General features: G+C 49.9%; 1 protein-coding gene across 1 annotated transcript; it reads right to left on the reverse strand.

Moving 5' to 3' along the window:
• Positions 1–799: 799 nt before the first annotated feature.
• PKDREJ (polycystin family receptor for egg jelly) lies at positions 800–8638 on the reverse strand. The gene has a single exon (XM_089921460.1). The coding sequence runs from the start codon at positions 8636–8638 to the stop codon at positions 1703–1705; it is 6936 nt and encodes a 2311-aa protein (XP_089777586.1). The 3' UTR covers positions 800–1702.
• Between the last annotated feature and the right edge of the window lie 2902 nt (positions 8639–11540).

The raw sequence follows: 11540 nt of genomic DNA on the forward strand, positions 1-11540 counted from the left end.
CCCAATCATGAGATGCTATGCGGGCCTGGGGGCTTTCTTCCAGGGAAGCGAGGCCAATTAGTGTAACCCTCGGCCTCCCACAGCACCAGAGGGGTAGAGACTTCAGCTGATCCTAAATTTGGGAAGAATGTCTGGGTGTACCCAGCCACAGAGTACCCGAGTCTGCCTTGTCTGCCTGGGTCTTCGAAGCCTCTAGGGCAAGGCCTGCCCCATGTCGCCTGCACATCACCTGGGGCTTACACTCCCCCGTTCTGCATTCCATGGGTGACTGCACCTGACCAGACCCCAGGAAAAAGTAAACATTTGGCCCCCATGCTTACGCCTTCCCAACCTGTTCAAAAGTCAGGTGGTAATGAGGGGTGCTAACCATGAACGTGCACTTCACTTGGAACCGGTGGCCAGAGCCCAGCCACACCTGAGACGTCCCACCAGGGTAGTTAGAAAACCCAGAACTGACCTTCTGACCCTAACCGTGTGGGTGGTCTTGGGTGAGTCACAAAACCTCTTCATTATCTCAGCTGGCAGAGAAGGCCACCCCCCAACCCAGGTTCTCAGGCCTCCCCTGGGGAGGAAACGATGGAACGCATGCACATGTGCGTGTGTGCATGCCCGTACCTGCCAAGGTGCAGGGCGCCATGACCATTCCCGTGCAGCACAGGACTACGGGGGCGCCAAGTGAGTAACAAACACCTGGGACAGAGCAGCTGCCCACCTGCCCGTTGTCCCCCTTTGCTGGCCCTCGACTTTGAGGGCAGGAGCCATCGGTGTACACATCCCCTCACAGGAATCACTGCAGGTCTCACAGAAGAAATCTCACATTTAATTCGGATCAAGCTTAAAGTGGCATCTACATAAATGAGCATGTTTCGGAGTGAAAATCCAACAGCTGCTAGCCTATTTTTCTTAAACAATGTTTTCTAAACAATCCACCAGGCCATCAATAACCCAAAGCCCAGATCCTGGATGTATATATTGCTGTACACATTATATAGAATATTTACTATCTTTCAGTGTGAACCCACACCCACACACACTGCTGTTTAATAAAAGTCACGTCTCATGGCCAGAAAACGTTATTACACTTTACATCTTTCACTTGCAGTGGCCTTAAGTAGATGGGAAGCTTCAGACCTCTGACCCCCAGGTCCACATCCCTGCATTCCCAGGCACGAGGGCAACTCCTGAGACTCATCACAAGGCCCTGGCCCAGCTGCAGTGTGGGCGGCGGAGTTGGGAGGGTGGGGGAGGCCCTGCAGCCCTGTGTGCAAAGGGAAGAGCCAGCGTGGCTGAGGCACTGAAGCGCAAGTGCTGGCCTCCCAGCCCCAGGGAGGGGGGGCACAGAAGCAGCAGGATTTTCCTGCTGCTTCCGGCAAGGTGGGGTGAGGTTGAGGGGGCCTTTGAGTTCCCTACCCCAAATCTGGGTCTCTAACCTTCTAAACTGCAGCAGGTACCAAAGACACCAGTTTCCCAGCCACAGGGAAATCAACCCAGGACTCGCAGGCTGTCCTCCTCCTCCTCTCTCTGTAGAGGCTGCACTGCATTCTGACAGCCTCAGGTTCCGAAGGGGAGGCCAAGACTGCGGGCACTTCCAGACGTAGGGGGTGTGCATTGTGAAGGACACGGGTAGAAAGCACAAGTTCCTTAATCCCAGAAAGTGAGCATTTGAGAGAAGCCGGCCTGTGGACCTTGAAACCGTCATGGATCACACAACGAGATACACCGTTTTCTTCCCATTGATGTTTCTGGTCTTCAGCCCCAGGTACCGGCTGTCGTTCTTCTCTGGCTGCCCGTACACCATGTTGACAAAGAACTTGGGTTGGTCTTCTGCCTTGGATTTGAAGGACAGAAAGCCAAATGCAGTTCTTAGTCTGCGACACAGGTAGGTCATTGCTTCTGCTTCTTCTGAGGGCTCCTCATACACGGGCTGCTTCATTTCCCCGTAGGCAGACAAAATCACCGCCTGAAATAAGTTGATCAACATGCAGATCATCACCAGCAGAAAAGATGAGAGAAACAGGACCCCGAGAACCCGGTTACTGGAAAATTCCGTGTTCTGAAAAGCTGAAACGCAGTAGGAGAATACTGTCTGCGTGGCGTGAATCATATCACTGTAGTTCCATTCGTGCTGCCCGAATACCAGGTAACCGAAAGTCATGTAGACGAAGAAGTACACGGACACCACTAGTGCTATGTGGCAGATGCCGGGAAGGGCAGTCTGGATGGCCCTCTGTGCGAGACGCACATGGTAAAAGAACCTGGAATACCTGAGGGTCTTCAGGATTGTCAGAAAGAACAGGAAACCCAAAATCACCCTCATGGCGTGATCTACTTGAGACACTGCATGAAAGGGAATGAAATCCTCAGAGTTCGACAGGTAAAACCGAATTATACCGACAGCCAAGAAGTGTTTCCTGAAAAAGAGCACGATCAACACGGTAAAGATGCATTTTAAAGCAAAGTTGAGCAAATTATATACACTTTTCACGTAGGCGGACCTTTCTTGTGTGATGATGTAGACCTCGTCGACAACGTAGGCAAAAAAAAAAATGAAGATGGCCACGTACAAGTAGATTTCTGCGGAAGTTTTTCTGTTGAAATCGGCAAGCGAGAAGGAGTGCGCAGACAGGCTAGTGTTCACGACTCCTACCCGAGAGACCTCAAAGATGACTGAGATGCTGCAGAAGAGGGCGGTGTCTGGATTAAAAGTTGTTAGTTCCAAGATCACAGCCCATGTCTTCTCATCCAGCCAACGGCTTCCCTGGAGTTCGCTGAGCCTCAGTGTGGAATTAAACTGCTGCTCTTCCGGAAAAAAATAGAACGCGTAGCCTCCTGACCCGTAGGTATGCAATAGCCCATAGGAATAGTACACCCATCTCTTTTCTCGAGGCTTGTAAGTAAATCCTTTCGTAGTCTTGTCTATAGCCCGCTTACTAACTCTATTCCACAACCCGGAGTAGCTTTTTGTGTCTTCTGGGTCAGTGCCGTATTCGGGGTGACAGTGAATCTCTCTTTTGAGGCTGTCCTGCGTGAAGTGTTCGGCAGGCAGACAGGTTTTCTCTCCAGGTTGCGCCCTCACCTGCCGCATCAGTGGCAGGCCGAGGATTTTAGAGGAGCTTTCCGGGAGAAAGGTGGGACGCAGGTCGTTGTGGAGCAGAGGCAACAGCACGCTGTTCAGCCACCGAAAGATGTCTTCCGGCTTGGTCACCGACGCCAGATCCACAGAGAACTGGTCCCGAATAAACCGATTATAGTCAAAGCCGTCGGTGTGGTGTAGGAGGGTGACCAGGCTCACCAGGAGGGCCAGAAACATGAAGTGAGTGAGGACGTAGCTCAGGAACAGGAAAGCTCTTCTCTTGATCCTCTTCTTTCTTTTGAATATCGTGATGTCGTCTTCAGTGAGGGGCTGGTACATCCTCGAGCTTCGGAGCTGGACGATGTGCTGCTGGCGCCTGCGCATTTCCTCTGGGTTCTGCGTGATGCTCTGCAGCTCGATCTCACTGTAGCGACAGCTGCCGACCCACGGAAGGTTTTCACAATACTTGGGCTTACTTGTTCTGTAGCCTGACACGACTATAATTTTAGATGGTTGCACCAGAAAAACTGACTGCAAGAAGCAACAAAATGATGCCAACAGCCATTCTATTGACTTTTTGTAGCCGTAAGTCAGTCCATAAAATACAATAAAGAATGAGGATATGCTACAAGTGACAAAAACCAAGAGCCATGCGACATAAACGCAACACCACGGCAGAACAATCCTGGTCTTCTCTTTGAGGGGTGTAGCACCGGGCTGGCGAGGGTGCTCTCCAGGAGAAACACTTTGATTGTCTTCAACGTTTGGGTTATTGGCGTTTTTATTTTTTCTTTGGGTGCGGGAGACCTTGCTTTCTGCTCGCTTGGGCTGGGGCCGTCTTTTAGAGGTGGTCTTGACAGAAGCCTTGGGAAGTCCAGGACTTCTCCTAGTAGGTGGAAGCTTTTCAGGCTCCTGGGAGCGTTCGTTGCCAGTTTCATGAGCGTGCCACTTTGCTAATCGTTCTTCCCAGTGTTCACTTGCTGCTGGGGTCCACGGATGCTTCCGAGGAGCGACCTCCCTTAGGGTCACCTGAGGTCTCCTCTGGGAATAGATGAACAAAGACGTGATCATTAGTTGCACAGGGATGGTAATTAAGACACTTTCCATCCCGATCACCATCGACCTGAGGTACTTCCCCTCTTGTGACTCCGCTTCTTTTTCTTTATTCAGATTAAAGAACATAATATTACACAGAAGAGAGGACAGCAACATGGCTAAGCAACAGGACAGTCTCTGGAGCCTACTGAACGGTGTAGCAATGACACCAGAAAAAACAGAGAACCACATGTGGCTTCTCCCCAGCCTATAACTTAAATCTGTAAGGAAAAAATCCATTCTGTTGAGAGACTTATCTGGGGGGGTTACTTGAAAGGTTCTGTCCAAAGAGGTGTCAATAGAAAGCCACTCCCGGCACATGAACAGCCAGATGTGTCTGCTGAACAGATTCTCCACTTTGATTCTACTTAAATACCAACTAGGGGACCTGCCCTTGTTGTTGTGCCACACGCGGATGGAATGGATGTCCCCCAAGTCATTTTTCGTCGTTAGCAGGAAAGTGCTGATGCTTCCTCGGTAGAGGGTTGTAAACTGTGGATGGCTTAAACAGTGCACATCGCTGCTACTCTCTGTTCCCTGCAGTTGGACAAAGACATTGGCCCTGGTCCCAGACCCACAACGGCTTCCTGTAAAAACGGTGACTAGGTAACATACATTATCATAAGGATCGTTATCAGGTAGAACTACCACATGCTCCCTAAGACACTTGTCCATTTCATCTCTGTGCAAGGCCCAGAACCCTAGGACTATGTACAAGAGCATAATGAAAAGTACAGTGAAGAGGGTCACGGGGTTTTGGGTAACGTTCTTGATGACCTCTAATCGTAGATCCACGGGGTTAGGGACCACGATCACCTTGGCCGTCAAATAGTGGGTACGCAGGTGAAGGTTGGCTAGTTTCATTGCGTCCAGCTGCCGCCTGGCCCGCCCTGGGTTCTTGCAGATACAGTGCACTTTCTGCCAGGTGGTCTTCTCTCCGACAGCGCAGGTGTCTTCTCTCCAGTCGCTCTGGATCCCATACATGTCCAAGCACTGAGTGCTGAAAACAGAAATTCTCACCAACTTGTCACTGGGCTTTAGGACAAAATGAGGTGCCTGCAGAACCACAGCGACGGTACACTCAGAGGAGCTGGTTCGCTGAGCTATGACCCGCAACAGGGATGGGGGAAGGCAAACCACACGGGCCTCCGCCACTGTACAGTCAGGGTCAAACAGGTCACTGTCTTGGGCAACTGGGGGGATGCGATGGGGCACGAGGTAGGTGGCGATCAAAGCGGTGGGTGTGATCTGATGGCCAGCATACACCAACACCGTGAACAACACGGCCACTTCCGTCACAATGTGGATCAACACCTCCTTCCCTGCTCTGCTGTCCACGTCAAAGCTAAATGCCCCCGTCGTCTTTCTCAACGACTCATTCGCTTTAGGAGACTCCTTGCTGGGGCCCACCGTGAGATTAAAAGTCCCAAAGCTCAAGTTTTTTCTGATGAGGTACACTTCCACTACATCAGGTGTGATCTCAATCACGTCACCGGTGGCCTCGGTTCCTGTCATTCGGAATCCAACCACCTCGGTCAAAATGTTTTCCCCATAATTTAGCCAAGGGAAAGGGTCATCTGCAAACTCACAAAACATTGTAGAAATTGGAGCGTTGGCAGGCAGACTAGGAACGCTGCTCACGTTTAGGGTTGGATAAAAACAATTTCGACAGTGTTTCTCAGCGCTGAAAAACTTGGTAACATTCCACTTTTCCGTTTTCTTGACATACATGTTAAAGTTGGACGTCCTCATTGCAGTGGTCTTATCCTCTGGCACTTTTACAGCCAATACTGTCTCTGCTAGAGATTCAATGACATGGAAAGGCTCTTCGACCACTTCATGACGAACCATCAGTTTCAGGATATTAGACAAACTTGTTAATATTCCAGTGCTCACACTTTCTATTTGCTCAGAAGAAATGTGCTTATCTCTCTGGTGACACTCTTGGAGGGCTTGGCTTGCTTGCCAAATCCTCACCGTGGCCAGTTTCTGAGCAAGCGAGGAGAACTCAGAGGTTTTCTGCGTTAATTTAGTAACAGTCATGACCACCTGGCTAATTTCCACCAAAGTGTTTACAGGAAGAATGAAAGACTGATTGAAAAGGTGTTCTCGGAGTCTAATTTGGTCAGCTTGCAGATGTGAGTCTGTTTTCATGCTATTCAAGACAGAAGCTACAATATACATTAAATAACCTGCAGGTAAAAAATCCTGCTGTTGAAGCAAAGTAGACAGTGATGAATCTGGTCCCATAGTGGAATTGAATAACTCCTGCAGCACAGTCCTTGATGAGTTTATGTCAGTGGGAGCCTGTACAGTGGCGTACAAAGTCACCTGAGAAAAAGCTCCCAGAGAGGTATTATATGCCTGAGCGTATATTTTCAAGGCGTAATGATTGGCTAACACACCAACAGGGAGAAAGGAAGGGGGCGCTGTGCAATCCTTCCCCCAATAGAGGATGGACCCAAAGTTATTCTCTTTTAAAGAACTGATTTCACCAAAACCACGCACATCAGGAACTATTATTTTATATGTAAGAACGATGTTCTTATCCTTGAAACTACTACAATGGACAACAAATTTAGTAATGAATGCAATTCCTTCAGCTGGATCAATTTTGCATTCTGTGGTTTCAGGGACGTGGTGAATAACGAAGGGATGCCTTAAGACCAAGCTCGATCCACCCCAGGTTGCTAGACTTAGAGAAATCCAAAACTTATCTTCAACGAAACGCCGAAAAGCGAAAGCTTTTACAGACAAATATGCACCATTCCGCCCTGTTGTTGTTTGCCCCGTCCAATCAAATGGCATCTTATCACCTGAAGACGACAGAATGGACCATCGATAGACATCACGGCCTGCTTTACAACGTGGGCATTCTAGAGACAAAGAAAATCTCTCTGATATAATCAAAACTGTATCACAATTTTCAATGCATGAAATGCTTGCTACAGGTGTCGGTCCTTGGAGCACATGCACTGTCCTATCAATAAATGCTGTTCTGTCGTTCCTCCGGATCACCAGTCTGAAAAAATACACACGGCCGCCGTGAAGTGTTTCCGGCGAAAGTGTGAGTATAGGACCAGAGGCCCATGTCCACCTGAGATCAACCTGCTCTGGGAGACAGACTTCCTTGCTCCTCACTGTAATTTCATGGCCATCGTAGTTTCTTGGGTCTGTGGTACAGTACCAAAAAAAATGAAGTCCCTCTAAAGGGTTTTCTGCATCTGGATCAGAGGACATATTTCCATTCAGAGTCAGCCCATCTGTGAAATTAACTGTGATGTTGGTATCCCCAGGAATAACCGCCTGCAGGGGACTTTTAACAATGATGATATAGATGGAATCTGAGTCTTTCTTCAGAGGTATCTTTGGATCATATGTGACGATGTACACGGAGAAATTAAGCAGATACACCCCCCAAGATAAAGAATGCGCAGAGATACGTACACTTGATGGAGTGCTCTCTGACTTGAAAGGTGGGTTTTGCAAAGGTTTAGTCCAGTCCGGCTTGTCAGATACAGAGGCCACGGAATAGAGTTTCCAATACTGACCAAAGAACCTCTGGATTGGGCAGCGGGCCTTAACCGTGGCATTGATGGTGACTTCCATCTTCCGGGTCAGCTGCAGGGGAGAATCGTCATTCCTTTCGATCCTCACCAGATCCAACACACAGACCCCCGAGCGCGATATCTGACAGGACACCGAGGACTCCATGGCTTGGGAACTGTTCGGGTTGACAGCCTCTAAGACGACAGGCGTGGGCCCGTCCGTGGGACACTTGGTTCTGGCCACTAAGCCCGCGTAGGAGCGTGGGCCGCGGGGCAGAGCCGAAAGGGGCGACACCGCCGAGCGGGGCGACACGCGGGCGGCGGCAGCGGCGGCCGTGGGGACCGTGGGCCCGAGCAGCCCGAGGCGGAAGGTCCACTCCAGACGCCCGAGGGAGCGCGGCAAGCGGGCGAGCCAGCGCAGGGAGAGCCGGCCGCCGGGCGCCGACGGCTGCAGGTCCACGCGGGCGGGCGCGGCGGCGGCGGCGGCGGCAGCGCGGCGGGCGCGCCGCAGGACGTGCGCGCGGAGGCAGCGCGGAGCCGGGCCTGTGAGCCGCCCGGTCCGCAGACAGAGGTCGCGGCCGCCGCTCAGGATGGCGCCGCCAGCCGGGGCCGCGCGGGGCCGTAGGCTGAGGCGGGCGCGGCCGCCGCCAACGCCGACGCCGCGCACCCCGAGGCCCCGGGCGCCCCTGACCGAGCGCAGCACGGCCGCCCGGGTCCGCGCCGGGACGCGGACCCGGGGCTCGGGCGGGGCGCGGCGGGCCGAGGCGGGCTCCCGGCCGAGGAGGTCGCCGGACGGCGAGCCGGGCACCCTGGGGACGGTGGCGCTGGCCCCGCGAGGAGCCGGGGTCGGCGGGCGGCCGCCAGGGCCACCGCTCAGGCTCAGGCCCAGGCCCAGGAGGAGGAGCACGGGTCCCGGCCGCATGGGAGCGGGAAGTGGGAGGCGCTGCGGAGGCCGCGGACCAACGGCCACGGGGGCGCGGGCCGCGGGGTCACGGGGCGCGGGCGTGGGGGTAGGGGCTGCGGGCGGCTGGCCCGTGCCCACACCTGGGTAGGCCTCGGGTCAGGGTTGTTAGTGGGGTTCCTGTGGCGCAGTCTGCTGACCCTCCAAGGAGACCCCTAGCAGGAGCCCGCCCCCCCCATCCGGGAAAACTCATTACAAAGCGGTGGAAAGCGAGAGCCTTCGTCAGTGGGCTCCCTGAGTGGAGGGAGGGGGGACTGCTCACTGGGTTTCTTACTTAGTTTTCCTTTTTTTTAAAAAAATTATTATTGGAGTATAGTTGCTTTACAGTGTTTTGTTATTTTCTGCTGTACAGCAAATTGAAGCAGTTATACACATATCCACTCTTTTTTAGATTCTTTTCCCATGTAGGTCATTACAGAGTACTGAGTAGAGTTCCCTGTGCTGTACAGTAGGTCTTTATTATCTATTTTATATATAGCAGTGTGTGTATGTCTTTCTACTTTCTTAGGGTGAAACCCTGTGTCATTGATTTTAGATCTTCTTTTCTAATAGAAGCATTTACTGCTGTCAGTTTCCCGCCAAACACTGCATCCAACATACTTACCATATTTTTATTATCATTCAATTATAAATATTTTTAATTTCCCCTGTTTTGGTTTGACCTGTGAATGTCCAGATATTTGGAGTTTCTGTGAAAATATTCACAGTTACTGATTTCTAATTTAATTTTGTTATGGTCAGAGAATACAATCTATGACTTTTATCCCTTTGAATGTATTGGGACTTGTTTGAAAGCCCATCGTGTGGTCTGAATGTATGTTACATGAAACTTTAAAAGAATGTGAAAAAAAAAAGAAAAAGAAAAAGAAAGAATGTGTATTCTGTTGTTGGGTGGAGTGTTCTGTAGATGGCAGGTAGGTCAAGAGGGGTGGTAGTGTTGCTTAGATCTATGTCTTTTCTGCATTTTTGTCTAGTTGTTCTATCAATTGCTGAGAGAAGACGTTAATCTCTCCTACTATAACTGTGGAATTGTCTATTTCATTCTTTAATTCTGTCAGTTTTTGCCTCCGGTATTTTGGGACTCTGTTTATTAGGTAGACACACATTTGTGGTTATATCTTCCAGATGAATTGCCCCTAGTATCATTATGAGATGTCTTTATCTCTGGTGATAATCTTTGTTTTGAAGTTTCCTTTACCTGGTATTAAAATAGCCACATTATATGTCAATTATATCTCAATAAAACTGGGAGGGGGGATGAAGTAAAATAAAATAGCCACACTAGCCTTCTTATGCTTACTGTCTATGGACATATGTTTTTTCATTCATTTACTTTCAACTTATTTATGTCTTTATGTTTAAAGTGGTCTTTTATAGGCAACATTTAATAGAGTTTTACTCTTTTATCCACTCAGTCAGTCTCTGCCTTTTAATTGAGTACTTAGACCATCAACATTTAATGTAATTACTGTCACCATTTCATGTAATTATTGATATGGTTGGATTTAGGTCTATCACCTAATTATTTGTTTTCTTATTATCCCTGATTATCCCTTATTATCTCTGATTTTTTTTTCCTTTCATTCCCCATTAATTCATTTAGCATTAGTCATTTCACACATGTTTCTCAAGCACCTACTACATACCAGACATTTTTCTAGGCATCAGCCCCAGGCCCAGTTCTCAAGGAGCTTCCATTATAATGGGGGGTGAGAGACAATCAAAAATAACCCAGGCATGATATAACATGTATAATTTTGAGTGTGATAAGTGATATGAAGAAAAATAAGGCAGGTTAAGAGATAAGAAATGAGGATGAGATAGGGGAGTCAAGGAAGGCCTCTTGGAGGAGGCACCATCTGAGCCAGCAGATCAGCAAGAAATGAGGGAGCAAGGCTCACAAAGAGCTAGGGAGCGGGATAGCTAGCACAGAGAACTGTATGTTCAAATGCGTGGAGGCAGGAACGAGAGAGAAGGTTAGTAGTGGGGCTGGAGTGAGCAGAGAGGAGAGAAAGTGGTAGAAGATGCTGTTGGAGAGATGGCTGATGACCAGAGCAAGCTTAGCCTCAGAGCCCACGATCATACATTTGAATTTTATCTCAAGTGGGTTGGGAAGTCTTTGGAGGGTTTTGAGCAGGGAAGGGCCCTGATCTGATTTCCAGTTGGGAAGCATCCTTCTGTTGTGAGGGAGATAGACTGTAGGTGGGCAGGAATGCAAGGAGACAGGCCAATTAAGCGGGGTCCAGGGAAATCAAAGGGACAGGCCTGACGGCTGGAAGAACATTCGGTTTGCAAGTGAGCTGGTCCTGACTCAGTTTAGGGTTAGTGATGGTGGAGGTGGTGAGCAGTGGGGAATTCAGAAAAGATGCACTTGTTAATGGACTGGCTGTCAGAGGACTGACTACATGATTTTCAGCGCCCTGTGAAAAATGAAAATGTGGGGACGTTGTTCAAAAACTGTTAAAGATTTCAAGATGGCAACAGCTGAGCTTTCCACCAAGCACGGGGCCCTTCTAAGTGTGAGGCCCTGTACGACTGTCCAGGTTGCACACCCATGGCCACACCCAGGGCTTGCCTACCACAGCCCCTGATCCCACTGGTGGCTCAAAGCTGCTGCCACCAGCCAACACCAGCTTCCAGGCCCAGGCCCTGCAGGGGCACAGGTCTAGGGGCCTCCAGAAGGCCCTGCTACTTGCAGGTGTGAGGGGAAGGGGAGGGAAAATGTCACCTCACATTTTTTTGGTCTCAAAGACACTCTCCCTGTCTTACCTCTAGGTTCTGCATGACATTTTTTTTTCTTAAATTCCATATATATGTGTTAGCATACGGTATTTGTCTTTCTCTTTCTGACTTACTTCACTCT

Source organism: Delphinapterus leucas, chromosome 11, assembly GCF_059928025.1.
Source record: "Delphinapterus leucas isolate spDelLeu-1000000601 "Yukka" chromosome 11, BTC_Dleu_Yukka2, whole genome shotgun sequence".
NCBI lineage: Eukaryota > Metazoa > Chordata > Mammalia > Artiodactyla > Monodontidae > Delphinapterus > Delphinapterus leucas.

Excerpts from the sequence above, each read along its gene's own strand:
- PKDREJ (XM_089921460.1), bottom strand. The coding sequence starts at position 8,638 with ATGCGGCCGGGACCCGTGCTCCTCCTCCTGGGCCTGGGCCTGAGCCTG.